Below are 24,563 nucleotides of genomic sequence, written 5' to 3'. Positions count from 1 at the left end.
CAAGATACTTAAGGACGGAGGTAACCTGGTACTTATGGGGGATTTTAACTGTAAAGAAATTTGTTGAGAGATGACAGTGAAGGGCGGAGAGGACCTATGGGGAAATGTATTATTGGATATGACCATGGGACATACAATGACACAGTGGGTCAATGAAAATACCAGATGTGGAAGTAATGAAGAACTGTCGAGACTGGATTTAATATTTACAACAGAACCTGAAATTGTAGAATTGAATACAAAACACCATTTGGAAAGAGTGACCATATACTAATAGAGGCTGAACTAAAGGAAAAAATATGTATGGAGAGAAATGAAAAGTACTGAAAAGGAAGAATGATGTACAACAAAACAGACATTGGAAAACTAAACAAATTCTTTCAAATTGCAAACTGGGAAAAATTTTACATAGAGACAAAACCGGAATAGAATTGGGCAAGCTTGATAGAAATCTATAATGAAGGAATGAATAGCTATGTACCAACTGGTTCAACAGAAGATTCAGTGAGGCAAAGCACAGAAGAGACAATGCTTGAAAAAAGATGGAGAAAAGACTAAAAAAAAAAAAAAAAAAAAAAAAAAAAATAAATACAAAAAAAATAAAAATAATTAAATAAACTACTGTACATGTTTAATAGGCTTATATATAAACTACAGAAATGAATATGTAAAAGTGTGAAGAGATGATATAAGAAACTATGAAAAAGACATCATAAAAAAATGTAAGGATCAACCCAAACTATTCTATAGATATGTGAATGGTAAACTTAAAAACAAACAGGTAATGGTGAAACTATGCCAAGGAAATACAGAATACACAGATGATCTAGAAATGGCCAAAGTCATGAACAACAACTTCAAGTCAGTTTTCACTAGAGAAAAAGTACAGCATTGGGAGGAAGGAAGTGAAGTGTGATCTCCCCCTGTGAGGGAAATAATAACACAAAAAGAAATAACAAACCTTGACATTAGGAAATTGCATGTCCCAGACAGAATTGCATACTGGATACTAAAATAATGCAAAGAAGAACTAATGGACAAAATATACAACATAATAAGATGCTCATTCAAGGAAGGAAAAATACCAAAGGACTGGAAAAATTCCAACATTGTACCAATATATAAGATTGGAAACAAGGAAAAACCAACTAATTACAGACCAATCTCCCTAACAAGGACTGTAGCCAAAATCTGTGAGAAGATTATCAAGAATAGATAGGTAAGACACCTGGAAGAAAACAATATGATAAACCCAAGACAATTTGGATTCAGACAGGGAAGATCATGTACCACAAATTTAATCTGTTTTTACTCGAGATTAATGGATATAATACAAGAAAGGGCTGGATGGGCTGATTGTCTTTTCCTAGACTAACAGAAAGCCTTTGACAATGTACCACACAAAAAATTATTCAAAAAACTGGAAAACATAAGAGGGATACAAGGTAACCTACTAAACTGGATGGAAGATTTCCTGAATGGTAGAAAAATGAAAGTAGTACTCATAGAAAAGTATTCAGGTTGAAAGGTGATTAGTGGAGTCCTGCAAGGATCTGTATTGTCTCCAATAATATTAGCTATTTATGTAAATGACATGAGTGATGATGTGGAATGTTACAAGAGCTTCTTTGCAGACAATGCTAAATTGTTGAGGAAAGTGAAAACCAAAATGGACTGTGAATGACTACAGAAAGACCTGAACAAAGTTTGGAAATGGATTCAGAAGTGGGAAGTAGACGTCAATATTAAGAAATGCAGCATAATGGAGTTTGGAAAAAGTAAAAAAAGAATATCAGGACAATATACAATTAGAACTAAAGAGGTAAAGAATGCAGGATCTGAAAAAGACCTGGAAGTAATTATCTCAAACGACATGTCCTCTGATAAACAAATAAACAAAATTGTCAGAGAATCCTATAACGTACTAAGATCATTAAAAGTGGCGTTTACCTACTTGGATGAAGAAATTATTAGAAAAATATTAGACTGGAGTATGCTGCGACATTATGGTCACTCGGTATCAAAAAGAATATAAAGAAAATTGAAAGAATACAGAGAGCAACCACAAAAATGGCTCAAGCACTTTCAAACTTGTCATATGAAAAGAGACTGGCTAAACTGAAATACCGACTTTGGAACAAAGAAGAGATAGAGGCGACCTACTGACCATCACTCCTACGTCCCTTTCTGAGTTGACTTTTTTGACTTCCTTGGTACCAATTTTATATTGACCTAATATTCTATTTTCGCTTTTTCCAAATTCCATTATACTACATTTCTTAATGTTAAAGTTCACTTCACACCTCTGACTCCATACCCATATTTTGTCTAGGTCTTCTTGTAGCAATCTGCAATCTTCTGTGTTTACTCTCTTGAGTAATTTGGCATCATCAGCAAAGAAGTTCATGCAACACTTCACTCCCTCATCCATATCATTTATATATATGGCAAACATTAAAGGAGCCAATACAGAGCCCTGCGGGACGCCACTTATCACATCTTCCCAGTTCAAATTTTTGTCTCTAAGTATCACTCTCATTTTTTCCCACTTAAGAAATCTTTCATTTATTCCAGTTGCTTACCTTGTATTTCTCCTATTATTTCAAGTTTTCTTATTAACTTTTTATGTGGTACTTTGTCAAAAGCCTTCTGCAAGTCCAAGAAGGCGCAATCTGCCCAGCCATCTCTTTCTTGTATTATTTTTATCAATCTTGAGTAAAAACATATTTTCATTAAATTTGTGGTACATGACCTTCCACTTCTAAAGCCAAATTGTTTACGGTTTAGTATTTTATTCTCTTCCAAGTGTTTGATCCATTTGTTCCTGATAACCTTTTCGCATGTTTTTGCTACTGTGCTTATAAGGGATACTGGTCTGAAGTTTGTAGGATCTCCTTTGTTTCCTCCTTTATATATTGGTATGATATTTGCATTTTTCCAATCTTGTGGTATCTTTCCTTCTTTGAGTGAGAAGTCTATTATCTTGTATAATTTGTCCATTAGTTCATCTATACACTCTTTCAGTATCCAATTTGCAATTCCATCCGGTCCATGTGATTTCCTAACATCTAGTTTTTTATTTGGCTTCTTATTTCTTTCTGTGTTACCTTTATTTCTTTCATTTTAGGAGATCTTTCTCGCTGTCCATGTTCCCAAATTTGTGAGCTCTCAATTGTGAAAAACAGACCTGAAATGTCTGGTCATAACTTCAGACATTTCTATGTCATCTATATATTCTTTATCTCCTTCACGCAGTTTTACAATTTAGTGTTTGTCTTTTATCCTTCATATATCTGTAAAAGAGTTCAGGTTGATCCTTACATTTGTCTATAATATATTTTTCATAGTTTCTTTTTTCCTTCCTGTGTATATTCACATATTCGCTCCTAAGTTTTATATATGTTTGCCATTTGGATGTTTTATGTCTTTTTCCCATCTTTTCTAGGCTTTGTTTCTTCTGTCTTTAGCCTCACTCCACCATTTTTTATACCAGCACTTTATATAAATATCTTTTTGCTTCTTCTTTGGTACATATTTATCAATGCCTTCCTTGTACTTTTCTTTAAATATGTTCCATTTGTCTTCCATTTTGTTTCCTCTGGAAATTTTATCCCAGTTTGTGTTTTGGATTTTTTTTTTTCTAAGTTTTACAAAATCCGTTTTGTTGTACATTAACCTTCCTTCTCTATGTTTTTCATTCCTTCTCACATCATTTTGTTCTTTTAGTTCAAACTTTGTTAGTATGTGGTCACTCATACCGATTGGTGTCTTATACTCCATTTTGTTCACGATATCAGGTTCAGAAGTGAATATTAAGTCTAGTTTCAATGGTTCCTCATTGTTTCTATATCTAGTATTTTCCTTAACCCATTGTGTTAAGGTATATTCGATGGTCAAATCCTTTAGAATGTTGCTCCAAAGTTCTTCTCCCCCCTTTACTATCATTTCTTCCCATTCATTGTGTCTTCCAGTAATTAAAAATGATCATTATCAGACCAATCCTGTGTTTTTGGTGGCACATATACTACTACAAATTTTCTATTTTTCATATTTTTATTTACAACTTTAATCATAACTAATTCCACAATATATTTGCCTTCATTAATCTTTGTCACATTTATACCCTTTTTGGTCAATATCATGACTCCTCCTCCCTGTTTATCTGTTCTGTTTTTCGCCAAGTGGTTGTATAGACCTTGTCCCGCCATACTTGTTGATAGAGGACCTTTCAGTTTTGTCTCCACAATTCCCATAATGTCAGGTTTCTCTATTTCCAGGTAGTCATTTAATTCATTAATTCCAGAAATCATACCATCCATATTTGTGTATGCCACTTTTAGTTTCATATTTTCTTCTCTTTTTATATTTAAGTTTCCATTTTTCTGATGTAACATTTTTTCAGTCTCAGATCCACTATTCTCCAAAAAATCTCGTTTTTTTCCATCTCCATTCTTTTCTCATTTCTATCATTGGCATCAATTCCAAGAGCCTTGTCTTTCTCTTTTCCCTCATCACTCATTTCCTTTTTTATCCATGTCTGAATTTTTCACTGTTTGCTAGTTTAACCACTTTTGATAGTGTCTTCTCAGTTATCATTTGAGTTCTTAGTTTGATTTTCAGAGGTCTATGTTGTTTTTCTTTTGAGTGTGTGCCCATCCTGTGAATCTCGTCAATTTCCTTGTCAAAATTTTGCACTTTGTCTTGAATTTCTTTCAGAATTTCCTTAGCTATTTCCTCTCCCTCTTTTTCTCTCTGATATTTATACACACTGTGTTTTTCTTTGATACCATGGACCACAATACATTTACCTTTGTCTACTGTGTCTCTCACCCAATTTTCCTTTTCTTTAATTACTTTCATGACGGTTTCTTTTGTATTTTCCTCCGTCTGCTTTTGTACTATTTCTCTAAAGGATACTTTCTGATTTTCCTGTTCCTGCTTCCACTAATTTTTTATTTCAAGGAGATCTGTTTCCTTGATTGACTCTTCCACCTTTCCGGTCACTACCTGTAATTGCTCTTTGACCTCTTTTTTCAGTTCTTCATTTTTGTTCTTATCCTCATTTTTCATTCTTTTGTTTGCTCTTTAGGTCACTCAATTCTCTAATTATTTGCTCGTTACTCTTACACAAAGTAGTCAATACCCTAAGTAAAGCTCAGTTATCCAATTTTAAATCGATAATCTCTTCCAATAATATGTTTACTTCATGTGTGCGCTTGCAAGTGTATGCTGGACATCAAAAGGGTTGATAACAGATGCTTGGCCAGCTACTACTCACTCCCCTAGGTGAAACTGGTACTCATGAGATATAAGAAACAAAACAAGGCCTTTTGTAGAACCTTGGCATGAAGATACATACAGTAACCGAAAAGATGGAAGAATCAAAGAGACCAATCTTAATGAAATAAAAAATCAGTGGAAACAGGAATGTGAAAATCAAAAACTCTCATTCAAAGAAATAGTACAGGAGCAGGTAGAAGATAATGCAAAGGAAACAGTGATTAAGGTGATCAAAGAAAAGGAAAATTGGGTGAGAGACACAGTGGACAAAAAGAAATGCATTGTGGTTTATGGTATCAAAGAAAAACACAATGTACTGAATTTTTCGGCTTAAAATGCGCATCGGGTTATAATGCACACCCATGCACTTTGTTATCTCAGTACACAGATAGCGTGCACCGACGTATAACGAGCATGCCCGATCGCCATCTAGCGAGAGAATCGAGAACCATGTTGTGCGTTGGTCCCTTACTACTTTGTAGCTTAAATAGTTTGTAGGAAATATGATCTAAAAAAAGTTTAATGAAAGTAAAATATACAGAAAAATTTCGGGATTTTTACAGAAAATGTTCATTTTATATCTTGAGGAAATAATTCGTCTTTACCATTTCTTATTTAATACTGAAATAAACTACAGACTGTTTCGTTTTAGCTTTGAACCTGCAATGACAGTGGTGAAATAGGACAGTCTCTCATCGAGGTGACGTTTAGTTAATATAACTCCCGAAAGAGGGTGTTGTAGTCAGGTGTTTGACACGAGTTTATGAACGGCCGCAACGGAATTTGTACCATACCTAAAGTGAAGCAACAAAGCCAACATAAAAATTCAAACTAGGATGCTGTGAACATGGGCAAATATCATGAATATTGATCATGTTTCATGGTGTTTAGGCCTATTTAAACATGAAAAATAAGATTTGATAGATACCTACCTATACCAAATATTTATATACGGTAGCCCATGCTGGCGTATTCTTTCATGTCACCATGGCTGTTCTTCTTGTCCTCACAGAACGTCACGGAGAAGTGTGCCGTCCCGACTTTGTGACAGCCAACATCGTCACGTTGTTGTGAAGAAGATTACACACACAGCCACAGAATTTTTATCGTAGGCCGTAGATAATGCGCACCACTGGATAACGCGCACCCCCCATTTTTAGGCCCTTCCAACGGAAAAAAGTCGCGCACTATACGCCGGAAAATACGGTACACAAATACCAAAGAGGAAAAGAAGAGAAAAAAATTACAAAGGAGATACTGAAAGTGGTTCAGGATGAGGAGCAGAATTTGAAGAAGGAAATCGATGATGTGCATAGGATGGGTACATACTCAAAAGAAAAAACTACAGGCCAATGAAAATCAAACTAAGGACTCAAATGATAGCAGAAGAAATACTATCAAAAGCGGCAAAACTAGCAAACAGTGAAAATTACAAAAATGTGTGGATAAAAAAGGAAATGAACAAAGAGGAAATAGAGAAAGTCAGGGCACTGAGAAATAAAGCTATGGAAAAAAACTTGAAAAGATCGGAGACTGAAAAAATGAGTTATTTTGGAGAGTACTGGATCTGAGACTGAGAAAATGGTACATTAGGAAAATGGAAACATAAACCAAAAAAAAGAGAGGAAAAAATTAAAAGTGGCATATACAAACATGGACAGTATGATTTCTGGAATAAATAAATTAAATGACTATTTGTCAATAGAGAAACCAGGCATAATGGGAATTGTGGAGACAAAAATGAAAGGTCCTATGTAATCAAGTATGGTGGGACAAGGTTTATGCAACCTCTGGTCGAAAAATAGAATGGATAAACAGGGGGAATCATATTATTGACTAGAAAGGGCTTAAATGTAATAAAGATAGCAGAAGGTAAAGAAAATGTGGAATTGATCACAATTAAAGTAAAAAATAGCATTATAAAAAGCAGAAAGTTCATAGCTGTACATGTGCCCCCCAAAACTAAGGCTTGGTCTGACAGTGAATACTCAAAATTACTGGAAGACACAATGAATGAATTCACCGAGACACTGAAATATGGAGAAAACATAGTATGGGCGACTTTAACGTAAAGGAAATAAATTGGGAAAAATTGACAATAAAATGTGGAGAGAAACTCTGGGACAACATCCTTCTGGATCTGACCACTGATTATACATTGACTCAGTGGGTCAAAGAAAACACTAGATACACAATGAAGAACCATCGAGACTAGATTTAATATTCACTTCTGAGCCTGAAATTGTGGACAAAATGAATTATAAGACACCAATTGGGAAGAGTGACCACATACTAATAGAGTTCAAGCTTAAGGAACAAAATGATGTGAGAAGAAATGAGAAACACAGAGAAGGAAGATTAATGTAATAAAACTGACTTTGTAAAACTTAGAAAAAAAATTCAAAATGCTAGCTGGGAAAATTTTTCAAATGATTAAACAAAGATGGAAGAGAAATGGAACATTTGGTTTTAAAGAAAAATATGAGCAGGGAACAGATAAACATGTACCTAACCAGAAACACAAAAGGGTTTACATAAAGTGTTGGTATAATAAAAAATGTAGCGATACTAAAGATAGAAGAGACAAAGCCTGGAAAAAAGAAAAAAAAAGTGATTAATTGGCAAACACACACCAAACTGAGAAATGAATATGTAGATATATGTAGAGGAAAAAAAGATATACGGTAATAGACAAATGCAAAGATCGACCTAAACTATTTTACAGATATGTAAATGATAAACTAAAAGACAAACATGAAATAGTGAAACTTCATGAAGGAAACAGAATATACAGATGTAGAAATGGCTGAAGTAAGGGCCAGACACTTAAGGTCTGTATTTACCTAGTTATATTAAACAGGAAGGGAGCTATGCGTGTGGTGACCCGTCTTTGTATCTTTCAGCATCAAGTCTTTTCTTAAAATCTTGAATAGTGTTTGCACACACTGTTTCTTTATCTAATTTGTTCCAAGTATCTATCACTCTGTGTGGGAAGCTTTTTTTTTCAGATCTCTTCTGTAATTATCTTTTTTGAGTTTCTTTTCGTGTCCTCTTGTTTTTCCATTGTCCCATTTCAATAAATCATTCTTATCTAAGATTTCCATTCCCTTCATAATTCTATAGATAGTTAGTAGGTCTCCTCTTTCCCTTCTTTGTTCCAGAGTTGGTAATTCTAATTTAGACAGTCTTTGTTCATATGTCCTTTTGGGAAGAGTCGGTGCCAGTTTTGTTGTTGCTCTTTGTATTCTTTCTAATTTTTTTATATTCTTTTTGGTACTGGGTGTCCATAGTGTTGCTGCGTACTTGAGTTTTGGTCTTATTAGTGTAGTTATTATTATTATTATTATTTTTTTTTTTTATCATTTCCTCGTCTAAATAGAAAAATGCCACTTTTATTGACCTCAATAAATTGTAGGTCTCTCTGACTATTTTATTAATATGCTTATCCGGGGTCATGTCTTTGCTGATCATCACTCCAAGGTCTTTTTCCACGTTTACTTTTTTGACTTCTTCTTCACCAATATCTCTCGATATTCTGTTTTTACCCTTTCCAAATTCCATTATACTACATTTCTTGATATTGAATTTCACCTCCCACTTTTGTGTCCATTTCCAGATCTTGTCCAAATTTTGTAGTGTGGGTTGAAGGACAGCGAGAAGGATCCCCCAAAATGAAAGAAATAACAGTGACACAGAAAGAAATAAGGGACCAAATAAAGAACCTTGATGTCAGAAAGTCATATGGGCCTGATGGAATAGCGAACTGGATATTGAAAGAATGTATAGATGAACTTACAGATAAAATACACAAGATAACTGGCTTCTCACTCAAAGAAGGAAAAATACCACAAGACTGGAAAAATGCAAATATTGTACCAATATTCAAAGGATATAAAGAAAATCCAACAAACTATAGACTGGTATCCCTTACAAGCACAATTGCAAAAATATGCAAAAGAGTTATAAAAAATTAATGGATTAAACACTTGGAAGAGAACAACATACTAAACCCCAAGCAAGTTGGACTTAGAAATGGAAGATCATGTACTACAAACTTAATATACTTTTATTCAAGATTAATAGATATAATACAAGAAAGAGATAGTTGGGCAGACTGTGCCTTCTTGGACTTACACAAGGCTTTTGACAAAGTTCCACACAAAAAGCTAAGAAAAATTTAAATAATAGGTGGAATACAAGGAAAATTACTGAAATGGATGAAAGATTTCTTGAACGGAAGAAAAATGAGGGTGGTACTAAAGAGAAAATAACTCAAATTGGGTAGATATGATAAGTGGAGTCCTCCAAGGCTCTGTATTGGCTCTAATAATGTTTGCTGTTTATATAAATGACCTTGAAGGCATGGAATGTTATATGAACTTCTTTGTAAATGATGCGAAACTATTGAAGAGAGTAAATACAGAAGAAGATTGTAAATCTTTTCAAGAAGACCCGGACAAAGTCTGGAAATGGAGTAAAAAGAACTAAGTGAATTTCAACATTAAGAAATGTAGTATAATGGAATTTGGAAAAAGCAAAAATAGAATATTGGGTCATTATAAAATTGGTACAAAGGAAATTATAAAAGTAAACTCAGAAAGGGACCTAGGAGTAATTATCTCAAACAACATGACACCAGACAAACATGTTAACAAAATAGTTGGAGAAACTTATAGCTTTATAAGATCAATAAAAGTTGCCTTTGACTAAATGGATGAGGAAATGATAAAGAAAATACTAGTTACATTGATAAGACCAAAATTGGAATACGCAACGTCTCTATGGACACCTAGTAAAAAGAAAAGAAAAGAAAAAAAAAAAAATGGAAAGAATTCAAAGAGCAATGACAAAGATGGCACCAACAATTTGCATGTTGACATACGAACAAAGATTGGACAAACTAAACTTATCAACTCTAGAACAAAGAAGAGAAAGAGGTGATTTGATAACCATCTACAGAATTATGAAAGGGATGGAAATTCTTGATAGGGATGACCTACTAAAATGGGACAGAAGAAATACAAGAGGACACGAGAAGAAACTTAAGACAGTTACAGAAGAGATCTGAAAAAAAAACAGCTTTCCACACAGAGTAATAGATACATGGAACAAACTGAAAGAGGAAACAGTGAGTGCTAAAACTATACATGATTTTAAGAAAGAACTGGATGCGGAAAGATACAACTGTGGGTCACTATGAGCATAGCTCTCCTCCCTCAGAATACAACTAGGTAAATAAATAAATATATGTTGGAATAATGATGGTAATGGGAAAGATCATGAATAAAATGAAATAGACTTAATTGTATGAGCATGCAGAAGTGGATATTATTTCCGTTCACCTAGGCAAAAATATACATTTATGAAGTTGTCGCTCAATTGTGAAGATTATAGCAGGGAAGGGGAACTAGAGGATTTGTTGGAGAGGAATGGTCATTATCCACTATTGCAGGGGTAGTGCAAGTTTGTGAGGGGACAGTCTCTGTTGAGGATATGGGGGAATCTTTTGATATGATCTTTGCTCAAGACGGTCTCCATAAGATTGTGCAAACCGAGTGCTTTGACTTAGTTCTTTGACTAATGTTTAATGATACGATAGGGTCCTGAGAATTTAGGGGAGAGTTTCTTGCTGGGGGTGTGGTTAAGGGTGTAAACAATGTCTCCAATTTCAAAGGTACAAACTCTGGCTGATTTGTTATACAAATGCACCATTTCATCCTTAGATGAAGAGTATTATGTATTCTTTTGAAAAGATTATTGAAATTTGTTACTTTGGCCTTGACATAATCATTGAAATTGTAAATAGGAGGTAATTCTGAAAGATCATATGGGAGCCTTTTGTCTGAGCCAAAGAGGACAAAATGAGGTGATTCCGATATTGACCTGTTAATGGAACTATTTATACAAGCTTGAATCTTGGGGACATGTTCATCCTAAGAAGGGTGAAGATCAAAAGTAATATGTCTAAGAACATTGAGAATCTTTCTATTCTGGCATTTAATTAAGCCATTTGAACTAGGGTGATAAGCAGTAGTGTTGTATTTATTTGAAAGAAATTACAAATGTGCGAAAGAATCTCATTGTTGAATTCAGTCCCATTGTCAGAAATCAGAGTTTTGGGTGTAGTAAAGGGACATATGAGTTTGTCAGTAAGTGTCTTTGCTACATGTTGTGCAGTTTTGTCTGGTAGGGGGGAAAGAATACAGAATTGTGAAAAATAGTTGACACAGAGATATTGGTTTCTGCTATGTGTAAGTGGTAACTTACGAAGATCAACAGCGACTCTGTCAAATGGTTTAGAAGGCGTAGAGTAAGTTAGAATTGGAACATGACTGCTGATATGACTTTTGTGAATAATGCAAGGGTGACAAGCACCAATGTAGGTGTGTATATCCTTCCTCATAGTTAACCCGAAGTAGTGCAATCTGGCTTGTGTTATGCATTTCTCTTTGGCCAGGGTGTGTAGCAATGGGGGAATTGTGTATAATCTTTAAAACTACTGGAATGAGATCTATAGGGGCTACAAGTTGAAACACTAATCTGTTTGGTTCATGTTTGTTTGTGTTGTTTTGTGATACAGAATGTCATCAACGAACATATAATTGTTGATATCGGGAGGAAAGTTTTCTGTGTCAGTTGTATCTGCAGATTCGAGGAAGTATACGACATGTTTCCAAAGAGGGTCTGATACCTGTATTGCGGCAACGTGCACCTGTGTAAGAGTTACTGAAATAGGATTTGAGTGATAGTCGCAATATGGCAACTGAGAGCGTCTGCAATTAGGTTAATTTTTCCTTGTACAAAATGAAAGGTTGGCATGAACTCTTGTATGATAAGGAACCAGCAGGCAATTTTTCCTGAAAGATTCTTTCCTTTGAAGAAGTGTAAGACTGGTTGATGATTTGTCTATAAGTGTATCTCATAACCAAGGATGATCTCTTTGAAATGTTTGAGTGCGTATATAACTGCTAAAGCTTCTATGTCTGTGACTGAGTAATTTTGCTCATGTTTGTTGAGTGTGTGACTTGCATATGCAATTGGTCTGAGTTTTGTGCTGTGTTGTTGCATGAGGACTGCACCAAGTCCTGTGTAGGACGCATCAATGTAGATTGTGAAAGGAAGCTTGTGGTTTGGGAAAGCAAGGACAGGTGCCATGGTTAACCCCTTTGATACAATGACGCCTATGTAGGCGTCATGAGGAGCAAGTGGGTTCGCGAGGATGCCGATGTTGGCTTCTTGATTATATTTATTGTAGTTGTACCTGCGTGACCCCCATACTCTGTAAACTGGCTTCATCATATTTTCTATGGTTATCAAAATTCACAGGTGAAAGAGGGAACGAGCAATACAGTGGTGACTTTATTTTTTATAATGCAAGTATTATGACGCAACATTGCACGTCTGGCAGCTAATGCTGCCTACGAGATTTTGGCCCAGATTGAAGGGGTTAAGACTTTCTTTTCGTCATTAAAGGCTTTCTCTTGGTCAGATGGGAACAGCATCTTTGGACTGATAAGCACTACACGCTGCCTTTATTTTGGTATTAGAATGATATACGAGACTAGTAGTTTTTGTTCATTTTGGTCAATTGGCAATACACTGAATTTATTTAGCTCATTTTTTACACTGAAACATAAACCAATTTTTGATTTACTGCTGAATGCAAGCCGCCATGTTTATCTTATGTTTTTATGTACCGACATGTAACTGATGATGTAATTGTTTGAAATTTACTACGATCGTAGTAAATACACTCGCATAACATTTGCATGAATGAAATTTCCCGTGGTATGTAAATTTGGTCGTTTGCATGGCTTGCGCATAAAATGACGTGCTATTGTGCTCGTCATCGACGGTGGTGCCTCTGGTGGTGTTTGACCTACCTAACCAGGTGCGCCTTATGGTCAGGTGCGCCTTATGTAAGGACGGGGAATAGCAAATTACGGGTGCGTCTTATGGTACAAAGCGCCTTATGGTCCGAAAAATACGGTATATATATATATATATGAATGATATATGCAAAAGATCTAAGGGAAAGGGAGATGGAGATCTTGTGAAGGTAAATACATAGAATGGGGGGGGGTGTTGGCTGTTGATGCCATGATGATTGTTGGAGCATTGTAGTGTTGGCTCATAGAATTGGATCATTGGAGCATTATGTGTTGGCTCATAGATGATTGTTGTAGTGCTGACTCGTAGAAGATGATCATTGGCTGTTGGTGAAGTGACGTGCAGAGCGCGATGCTATGTTGGAGGAAGTTGTCCAACTTGTCTTGGTCTTGAGGTGGTGGGCATCGTGAATACTGGAGAATGCCATGAAAAAGGTTTTCCTCATAGTTAGATGCTGGAGAATGCTGTGAAGCAACACAGTGGTGCTTCGTAGTAGGATGCTGGATGAAGAAGGATTTGCTTGTAGTGCTTGTATGATGGAGTGAATCAATGATTTTGCAAAGATCATAGCATTGATACATGGATATGTTCAAATGGTGGAGTTGTTGCTTTGGAAATCCCTCAATGCCTGCCAGATGTAGATAAGCAGTTCTATCTACATTATTAGGAGAGAAAAATTCTGAGTGTTGGAGAAGTAAAGGCAAAGTGGTGTCTTTTCTTTATTGATTCCAGTATTCTTTTTGGTTTGTATATACAATGCAACCTCCCAAGTAACCTCAGGAGGGTTGCCAGATTTTATATATGTACAAGGGTTGCCATATTCACATTGGGAAAAATATAACAAAAATATTCATCATGTCAGTTTGGAGCAACATGACAGGTACCAGATAGGTGCTACTTTCATTGTAGTCGAGAAATGTGAGATCCTTTGACTAGCACTGCTTCAATTGTTGTCGGGAAAGTGCGAGGTCTGTTTGGTACAGGTGTCCCAGATGTTGGCTGGAAAGTCTGGTCCTCAGGTCACTAGGAACAATAGAATGTCCTTTGGGAGGACTGGAAGACAATAGATGGTCTCTGGAGAGTTGGTTGGAAAATGGAGAGACGTTTGAGTTCTCATGGTGACCCATCTTTGTATCTTTCAACATCAAGTTTTTTCTTAAAATCTTGAATAGCTATTTTTTTCAGATCTCTTCTATAGTTATCCTTTTTTAGTTTCTTTCCATGACCTCTTGTTTTTCCATTGTCATTTTTAGTAAGTCATTCCTATTAAGGATTTCCATTCCTTTCATAATTCTATAGATAGTAGATCACCTCTTTCTCTTCTCTGCTCCAGTGTTGGTAGTTCCAATTTGGATAATCTTTGTTCGTATGTTAATTTGGAAAGAGATGGTGCCAACTTTGTCATTGCTCTCTGTATTCTTTCTAATTTCCTTATATTCTTTTTAGTACTGGGTGTCCATAGTGTTGCTGTGTATTCCAGTTTTGGTCTAATCAGTGTAACTAATATTTTTTTAAATAATTTCTTCATCCAAATAGTCAAATGCCATTTTCATTGACCTTAATAGGTCGAAGGTTTCTCTATTTTGTTTATATGTTTATCCAATGTCATGTCTTTGCTGATTATTACTCCAAGGTCCCTTTCTGAGTACACTTTTTTTTTATTTCTTCTTCACCAATTTTATATTTTTTTGAAATTCTGTTTTTACTTTTTCCAAACTCCATTATGCTACATTTCTTGATATTGAAGTTCACTTCCCACTTTTGAGTCCATTTCCAGATTTTGTCCAGGTCTGATTGTAATGAATCACAGTCCTCTTCTGTTCTTACTTTCTTTAGTATTTTTGCATCATCTGCGAAGAAATTCATATAACATTCAACTCCTTCATCGAAAGGTTTGATAACACAAAGCAGCTTCTGGGGATTGATGCCACCTGCATAAGGGCTGTTGGCAGGGGTGTGCTGTGGTTGATTGGCCCCCAACTCTTGGGATTGGGGGGGGGGGTCCCACAATGAGGATGTTGCCACACCAAGATCTGTGTATGTGTTGTAAGCATGGATGATATGTAATTTGATTTGTATTTATGACTTATCATTATGTGGACTTACCTTGAACCAGAGTCGGAGAAGGCGTGCATTGAGCGGGCTTGTGTACAAGGGCAAGCGCCATGCACTACCCAGGCCTTTGATATGGTCAGCATGGAGATGTGTCAGGAAGAACAAGCGAGCCTGTACAGAATGATAAAAAGATATCATCACTGTGAGTAGTTTGGATGTTTCTGTCTGTGCCCCACTCTGATGGGATGTGATAACATTATTTCACTAACATTAAAAAAAAAAAAAAAAAAAACTAACAGCACTCTTAACATTCACTATAATTGCCTCTACTCTTTACAATAGAAAAATACAAAAAAGGGAAGCTCCAGTCTCCTTTACTGCATTTGGTCACCTTTACGACACACATGGGAATGCAAGAGTGGTATTCTTATCCACTTGACACAGAGGAATGAGAAGAGTTGGTATCCTAGAAGTGGTATGGAAGAGAAGAGCAGAAACAAGGTGTTGTGAAATTAAAAAAGTAGCTCAGCATTCCTGTGAGAGAAAAGATCTGTTTCTGGACATACAAGAGTATGACTGTAGTCTGTTCGGGTGTCTTTAAAGTCACAAAATTAATGATTACATATAACTGTGTGGCCAATACCCAGTAGAAGGTACAGAACAATTTTATACAAATACCCTACTGTGATGTGTCATGCCAGATGAAATGATGTGTGTTCAGATCACCTGCCAGTATGTGGTTTGTTAATGAGTTGAGTAGCTGAAGTTGACGGATGAAGCCTCATGGGGTTGATGTAGTTAGTGGGATGTACAGTATATGTTTGTGATATTGTAAGTTTTTTCTTTACTTGTGTTTGGACTGTTATTATTTACATTATATCTCATTTTATTGAGGGAAGGGTGTGTTGCTCTGTAGTAATGTTGTGAGTCCACCTGTGTGCCTTGTGTTTTCTTCTCTACGTGAGTCACCTGCGTGTCTTATGTTATCTTCTCTAAATGTTGTGCAATTGGTGATTTAGAGTATTGTTATTGGTGTATTTTTTTTTCTTAAAGAAATGGAGCAGCTCTTAATGTTTGTTAGTGACTCAATTTATGTTAATCTGTAGTATGTTTAAGGTGTATTTATATGTTGTGCTTGTGGGTGTATGCACTGTTAGATAAAAAAATCCATTGCAAGCATAGGTTTTTGACAACAGAAGGAAACTGCTGTTTTCAAACAATTTATAAGAACCACTCTCAATTACATTTCTATAGCATGGTTCTCAAAAATTAGCAAAATATTATTACTTTACAAACTATACAAAATAAAATACTGAGAGTAATAACAAAATGCAACAAAACCACCCAAAAACTAAAATCCTCCTCACTCACCTATCTCATTATATCACACAAGCACTAACAGCTGAATGTAAAAAAAGAGAAAAATATATAGTACAACCCACACAAAAGTTTGGAGTTTGGTATGAGAGCACCAGTTGCCAACAGTTAAGTAACTGTTTTTGGTTGTGTGGCTGAGGATCCCGCTTCTATTCAGGGCGTGGGAGCACAGCTGCTGCCAGTTATGTAGTCTTGGTTGCATGGCTGAGGATGGCACTTCTATTCAGGGTGTGGGAGCACTGCTGCTGCCAGTTATGTAGCCTGTAACTGGCTATATGGCAGAGGATGGCACTTCTATTCAGGGCGTAGGTGCACCGTTGCCACCAGTTATATAGCCTTTAATTGGCTGTGTGGCAGAGGATGGTGCTTCTATTCAGGGCGTGGGTGCACCGCTGCCACCAGTTATGTAGCCTTTGTTTTGGGTAGTTACATAAGGTGGACTTAATGTGGGTGAGATAAACTCCAAGCCGGAGTTTCTTCTATCTATTAAAAATAATCTGGGTAATTAACAACAGGCTATAATTGGGCCCTTTGGGCAAAATACAGTAAGTGCTGGGCCTTGACCTTGGGCACACCTATGTCTGGCAGGCATTTATGTACTCCTCCACCATACTATACAGCAAATCTCCTGCAACTGTTAATTTTACTAGAGTAACCTATTTCTATGCTTCTACATCTCATTACCTAGCTTAAGATAATCTAGTAGTGGTCGAATTCAACATCAATTTATGTATTTTCATCTTAATATAACTATTAAGAGCAGTTTTGATATCATGTAACTCTTGCAAGGGATACATGGGCTAATAATTACATAACACAACTTACATAAACTACAAGCTACATTTCATTACACTTGTACATCCTTGTGTCATATTGTGACACATGACATCATGTGACACATTATGGAACATGACACTGACCTTTCAATTACAAGTCTTCTTCATGAAGATTTCAAGTCAAAATGTCACTTCAAAGAAGATTTGTAGTTGAAACATCAGCAATATATAGTAAAACCTCAGTTTTCAAATGATTCACAATAAAAATAAGTTCTCAAAAATAAATAAAAAATATAATTTTGTTCCAGTAGTCAACCAAAATATCAGTTCTTGACCAACTCAAATAAAATGGAAAATGAGGCAAAATTCAAAGTTTTGAGGAAAAATATGATAAAGCTGTATCCAGCAGATCAATGGACTTGTATTGGTCCTCAACCAACTCAGTTCTGGAACAGTTTCCAAGAACAGATTGTGGTCAAGAACCAAGGTTCTACTGTAGTACAAGTATTTCTGATCCAGACCACACTTTTCCATTCATCATACAATGTCCCACACTGGGACCCATGATGGGTACCAGCAAATGGTGGGACTGCAAGATGGGACAGCGAAGCTGCCCATCTTCTAAACCCATCAACCTCCTCACCTTCATCAGGAGGTGCCCTGAGGGCCTAACACTTAGTTTCTAGACTGGACCCAAGATATTTTTATTAATTTCAACTTTATTTCTTACATTTTTTCATACATGGGGAACTGAAAATGAGCAACTGTTCTCCTCTTATTACCACTTTCAGTCAGTAACATAAAAACAATCCCACATTGATACAACACAGACAGTAATCCAAAGTTTCTTCCCAGAGAGATTTGTAGGAGGTTCTGAGGACTGTTGCCAGCCACTGTGGGGCTGCTGTTTTTCCACTTTGTGAAACTCAAAGGATGCTGTTGTGCCTGGCCTGCAAGAGGCTGGACCACTGGAACCCTTGGAGGGCAAGAAAAGACAACCCCTATGGAGAGAGCAAATCCACAAGACACTGCCAGAGAGGTCCACAAGTGGACAAGAATCCCCACCTCCCCACAGAGGTGCAGTCCCAAGGGGCCAGCACTTGGTCTCAAGATCAAGCCTGAGAGAAAATTTGTACATTTGCACACACTACTCCCTACATTATCTCTCCTCTATATGTTTTTTTTTCATACAAGGAGGATAGTACACTGGTACTTGCCCTCCCTTTTCTCCTAGTAGCCAGACATACAAATCAACCCAGGCCCCTACATTTGCCCCACCTGCTTAAAACATATCAACTATGCACACACATCCATCAAATGCAACACTAGTCACAAATAGTTATATCTAAAATGCATATAGCTAAAAAACATAAATACACAAAAGATGGGAGCTATAACCAACACAAAACAAATTCCCACACACATAAATGCAACAAAACAAATGCAATCTAATCATCCTATAGATAAACATAAATGGGTTACAAGGATTGACAGGGTGAGAAATGAGGTGAGAAGAGGAGTAGGGATGTAAAGGGATCTGGCACATTGGGCTGATGAAATAATACTGGGATGATTTGGTCACATGGAAAGAATGAGTGAGGAAAGATTAGGAAAAAGGGTATTGAAGGTGAAAGTAGATGGAGTGAAGTTGAGGGAAAGACAGAGAATGAGATGAGTGGATGAGGTGATGGGGGCCTTTAGTAAAAGGGAAATGTCTGTTGAACAGGGGAGAAAGAAAGCAAAAAAATAGGTGGAAGTGGAAAGTGGTTGTGAATGGACTATAAGTTGGCATGGTCCATAGAGATTTCTCCTTGCCTTCTCTATTTTCCTATGAGGGGAGGAGGGAAGGTTGTGTAAATGAAGCAACTGGCCCTGTTGTGGATGTGTTATGTCTTACTGAATTGCTGAAGACCTGGGCAGTGGGCAGAAGACAGGGATGACCCTTCATCCATGAGGAGCTAAGATGAAAAGGAAACAAATGGGTGATGGAAGGGGCTGGAATGAGTGGGGGTGGCTCCATGCTTTAGTTGGCTACCTCTCTTGTAAAGGGGAAGAAGTCTTTGGTATATAAATAGACTAGGAATCCTGTCTCCATTTCAAGATATCTTGAAACTATCCTTGATATAGTTTATTTTAACCTATCCACACATGGTTTTCAAGTGAATGTTAAAGCACAGTACAATGATTTGACCTTACATTAAAAATAAATAATTTTTGTACACTACCTGTGGTGCTTTGCTTGGCCACCAAAAGTCCACAGCAATTGGGGTACCAGCAATGACAGCGCCATTCATTCCACCTGTTTATCACCTAGAAATCACTTGGCTGTTGCAATGATGTTGGTTCAACAAAAGTTGCATTCAATGGCAATAACACATCCTATTTGCTTCCATTCTATTAGTCTCACTACACTTTTCTCTTCTGAAATATCTGAAATACAAGAGGAAAACTTGAAATATGTGCATACATTCTGTCTCTAGTGATGACAATTTATAACAGCTCTTTGGTAAAATAATGTATTCATCATTACATCTAAGCTATCTTCCCGACAGTGGGGATTCCAGGGAGGGGTTGAGGGTGCTGAAGCCTCCCCGAACAAGTTTGTTCTTTCATTACCTCATTGCAGAGGTTGAGAAAACTGCCTTGTGTATGCCGGTATGTGGCAGAGAGCAGTAATACAGTGGCAGAATTTTTTCCAAGCATTTAATAAAACACTTCAGAGAGAATAATTGGAAGGATAGTCAACATATTATTAGGGGTTAATTAAAAAAAATGCCCAACATTTTGAAAGAAACTAAATCAAGTGAGAATATATACTTCAATTTATATTCAAAATCATTGCATTCATGCTACAGAGTACATTTGTTCAAAAGCATCATCTCTATTTACAAAATTCAGGTTAGCCCCCGTCCCCAGCATCATCTACAAAATTCAGGTTAGCCCTCCCAAATTTTGATCCTGGATCTACTACTGCTTCCTAATATATTTTAGCCCACAAGATTATAGGACTGATCCTAAATAGTGCAATGAAAATGGTTTTGTGATATTTTAACACAGTATATTGAATCTAGTTTTGTTTTCTCATCAGTCATGCAATGTAAAAACCTGGATACCAGAACACCAATACGATGTTCATTATGATGTCACCACCAATATGTTGCACACAGAACAGTAGCAACCACTTGATGGACTGGAAAAATGCAGAACATCTAGTATGTGAGCTTGACTAGATTTGTAAAAAATGTTTGGAAGCAGCCATCATACAATGAACCAATACAATTGAACAAAATAGGGGCATGTTCAATATCTCACCCCACCTAATTCCTTTAATACCCATTGCCAACAAAATTCTAAGCTATCCCTAGTTGCCCTCCAAAATCCCATTTTTTTCCTCTCAAGGTCATTGTCCACCCTCAGTAGACAATTGCTCACCTTTCTTATTTTCTTGTTACTCTTGTTCCTCAGTTGTGAGCTAATGTCCTTCACCCATCTTATCCTGTTCCCAGATATTTGGTTCATCATCTCTTTAACCTTTCCTAGTATTCAGTGACCCCTCTCTCCCTACCTCCCTCTCCCTCCCTCCCTTCCTCTCCCTGTTCCCCCAGTTCTTATTTAATCTGTCATGTGTATTATGACTATGTACTTGAAAAAGCTGTAACAAGTGAAACATCATACTAATAAAGGCTCCATCCTCACATGGTGTTTATTATCAAAACAGATGCATTCTGTTAACTAGTTGTTTACAAACAACAGGATATGCACATCAGAGAAAGACATCCATGATGTGTCTACCTATGCCTTCAAAAGACAACCCTATAGTCATGAATGGAGGGCAAACCCTCAAAAGGCTCATTACCCTGAAGAGGAACTGAACAGCCATACAGTACTCAGAGTAGATCTCCATGGAACACCACCAGAAGGTGTAGCCCTATGGGGCTCATAACTTGTCTTTGGAACAGGCACAGAGCTCACTCACTCTTTCTCAGTACTTTAGTTTTTTTGTATCTTACACTTATGTTTTTTTCAGTTAAGGAGAGCGGTACACTGGTGCCTGCCCTCCTCTCTTCTATAAGCCAGCAACATTGAAACAAATACCAAGGCCCTAACATAATTAGTGATAACTACAGCAAAACAGAAGATAATACAGCAATAATTGAGTAACTAAAGAAAAATTATTGAGAGGAGAGAGCAGTTGCTGGTTATCTGTTCTCTATGTTTGAAAAAGTGCAAGAAATACAGTTGAAGTTGATGAGAGATCTTGAGCCCAGTCCAGAGCCCAACAGGGCCACACCTCCTGTTGGAGGTGATAGGGTTGACAGGTTTTGAAAATGGGCAGATTTACTGTCCTTGTAGGACCACCACATATAGGTACCCATCCCTAGTCCATACTGCAATGCTGATCATATAAACTGTGACTCACCCAAAGCAAATAATCTTCACCATTACTGCCTTGAATACTGATCTCATTCCCCACAGGAAATGTGTTAAAGATACATGTTACCTCCATCAGGTGTGTCACACTTTTATCTGGGCTCATCCATGTTCAGCAAATTGAATATCTGGCTACTGGGGATATGGCATATCAAGGACTTACACACAGACACACACTGCCCAATGGTGCAGTGGTAGCATTCACAACTGCTACTCCAGTGGTCAGAGTTGGAATCCTGCCAAGGGCTGAAATAATTTTAGTGTTACTGCACTGTGAGCAGGCACTCCAACTCTCATGGGCAAGGAATTGCGCATGTGTTTGTGCATTTACCTAGTTGTATTATATGGGAAGAGAGCTATGCTCATAGTGACCCATGTATTTACCTAGTTGTATCTTATGGGAAGGGGAGCTATGCTCATGGTGTCCCACCTTTGTATCTCACAGTATCTACTTTGCTCATAAATTCATGTATGGTTTTTGCACACACTATTGTTTCCTCCAGTTTGCTCCAAGTGTCCACTACTCTGTGTGGAAAACTTATTTTCTTCAGATCTCTTCTATAACTATCTTTTTTTAGTTTCTTTCCATGTCCTCTTGTGTTTCTCTTGTCACAATTTAACAAGTCCTCTCTATTGAGTATTTCTGTGCCCTTCATGATTCTAAAGATGGTCAGTAGGTCACCTCTCTCTCTTCTTTGCTCCAAAGTTTGTAACTCCAATTTAGCCAGTCTCTCTTCATATGACAAGTTTGAAAGTGCTGGAGCTATTTTTGTGGTTGATCTCTGAATTCTTTCAATTTTCTTTATATTCTTTTTGGTACTGGGTGACCATAATGTCGCCACATATTCCAGTCTAGGCCTTAATATTGTGGCTAATATCTTTTTAGTAATTTCTTCATCCCAATAGGTAAATGCCACTTTTATTGATCATAGCAAGTTATAGGATTCTCTGACAATTTTGTTTATTTGTCTATCAGAGGACAAGTCATTTGAGATTACTCCCAGATCTTTTTCAGATCCCACTTTCTTTACCTCCTTAGTTCCAATTTTATATTGTCCTGATATTCTACTTTTACTTTTTCCGAACTCCATTATGCTACACTTAATGTTGAAGTCCACTTCTCATTTCTGACTCCATTTCCAAACCTTCTTCAGGTCTCTCTGTAGTGATTTGCAATCTGTTTCAGTTTTTACTTTCCTCAACAATTTAGCGTCATCTGCAAAGAAGCTAATGTAACATTCCACATCATCATCCATGTCATTCACATAAATAGCAAACATCATTGGAGCCAATACAGATCCTTGTGGAACTCCACTAATCACCTCCTTCCAACCTGAATATTTTTCTCCGAGTACTGCTCTCATCTTCCTACTATTCAGGAAGTCCTCCATCCAGTTTAGTAGGTTGCCTTGTATCCCTCCTATGTTTTCCATTTTTTTTAAATAATCTTTTTGTGTGGTACCTTGTCACAGGCTTTTTGTAAGTCCAAGAAAGCACAATCAGCCCATCCATCCCTTTCTTGTATTATATCTATTAGTCTTGAGTAAAAACAGATTAAATTTGTGGTACATGATCTTCCCTGTCTGAATCCAAATTGTCTTGGGTTTATTATATTTTCTTCCAGGTGTTTTACCCATCTATTCTTGATAATTTTCTCACAAATTTTGGCTACAGTGCTTGTTAGTGAGATCGGTCTGTAATTAGTTGGTTCTTCCTTGTTTCCAATTTTATATATTGGTACAATGTTGGCATTTTTCCAGTCTTTTGGTATTTTTCCTTCTTTAAGTGAGCAACTTATTATGTTATATATTTTGTCCATTAATTCTTCCTTGCTTTCTTTTAGTATCCAGTTTGCAATTCCGTCTGGGCGTGCAATTTCCTAACATCAAGGTTTGTTAATTGCTCCCTTATTTTTTTGTGTTATTATTTTGCTCATGGGGGGAGATCGCACTTTGCTTCCTTCATCCCAATACTGTACCTTCTCTCTAGTGAAAACTGACTTGAAGTGATTATTCATGACTTTGGCCATTTCTAGATTTTGTGTGCATTCTGTATTTCCTTGGCATAGTTTCACCATTTCTTGTTTATTTTTAAGTTTAAAATTCACATATCTATAGAATAGTTTGGGTTGCTCTTTGCATTTTTCTATAATGTCTTTTCCATGGTTCCTTTTTTCCTCTCTTCACACTTTTACATACTCATTTCTTTAGTTTATATATATTTGCCTTTTTTTTTGTATATCTTTTCTCCATCTTTTCCAAGCTTTCTCTTCTTTCACCTCACTGCATCTTCTGTTGAACCAGCATTTAATGTACACCCTCTCTTGTTTCTGTCTTGGTACATACCTATTCACTCCTTCATTATAGATATTCATAAAAATCTCCCATTTCTCTTCCATTTTTGTCTCTTCCATGTAGAATTTTTCCCAATTTGTATTTTGAAAGAATTTTTTCAGTTTTCCAAAGTCCATTTTGTTGTACATCAATCTTCCTTTTCTGTACTTTTCATTTCTCTCCATATATATTTCTTCTTTTAGTTCAGTCTCTATAAGTATATGGTCACTCTTTCCAATTGGTGTCTTGTATTGAATTTTATCCACAATTTCATGTTCTGTTGTAAATATCAAATCCACTCTCGATGGTTCTTCATTACTTCTGTATCTGGTGTTTTCATTGACCCATTGTGTCACTGTATATGCCATGGTCATGTCCAGTAATACATTACCCCATAGATCCTCTCTGCCTTTCACTCTCA

General features: G+C 36.6%; 1 protein-coding gene across 6 annotated transcripts in view; it reads right to left on the bottom strand.

Annotated features, from left to right (window-relative positions):
* Positions 1 to 24,563, bottom strand: part of LOC143027247 (putative tubulin polyglutamylase ttll-15) — a 175,246-nt gene that overhangs the window by 33,329 nt on the left and 117,354 nt on the right. For 4 of the 6 annotated variants that reach the window (XM_076188530.1, XM_076188533.1, XM_076188529.1 and 1 more), the window contains 2 exons: positions 19,604 to 19,808; positions 15,277 to 15,396 (listed from right to left, as the gene is read on the bottom strand). In XM_076188530.1, coding sequence (XP_076044645.1) covers positions 15,277 to 15,396; positions 19,604 to 19,672 — 189 coding nt within the window. In that variant the 5' untranslated portion in view covers positions 19,673 to 19,808. Of the gene's footprint in view, positions 1 to 6,212; positions 7,871 to 15,276; positions 15,401 to 16,667; positions 17,100 to 19,603; positions 19,809 to 24,563 lie in introns of those variants that run through there. The other 2 variants (XM_076188534.1, XM_076188531.1) reach the window with 2 other exon arrangements.

Source organism: Oratosquilla oratoria, chromosome 7 (assembly GCF_046742065.1).
Source record: "Oratosquilla oratoria isolate Oo_2021 chromosome 7, ASM4674206v1, whole genome shotgun sequence".
NCBI lineage: Eukaryota > Metazoa > Arthropoda > Malacostraca > Stomatopoda > Squillidae > Oratosquilla > Oratosquilla oratoria.
This window is presented reverse-complemented; position numbering and strand designations above follow the sequence as displayed.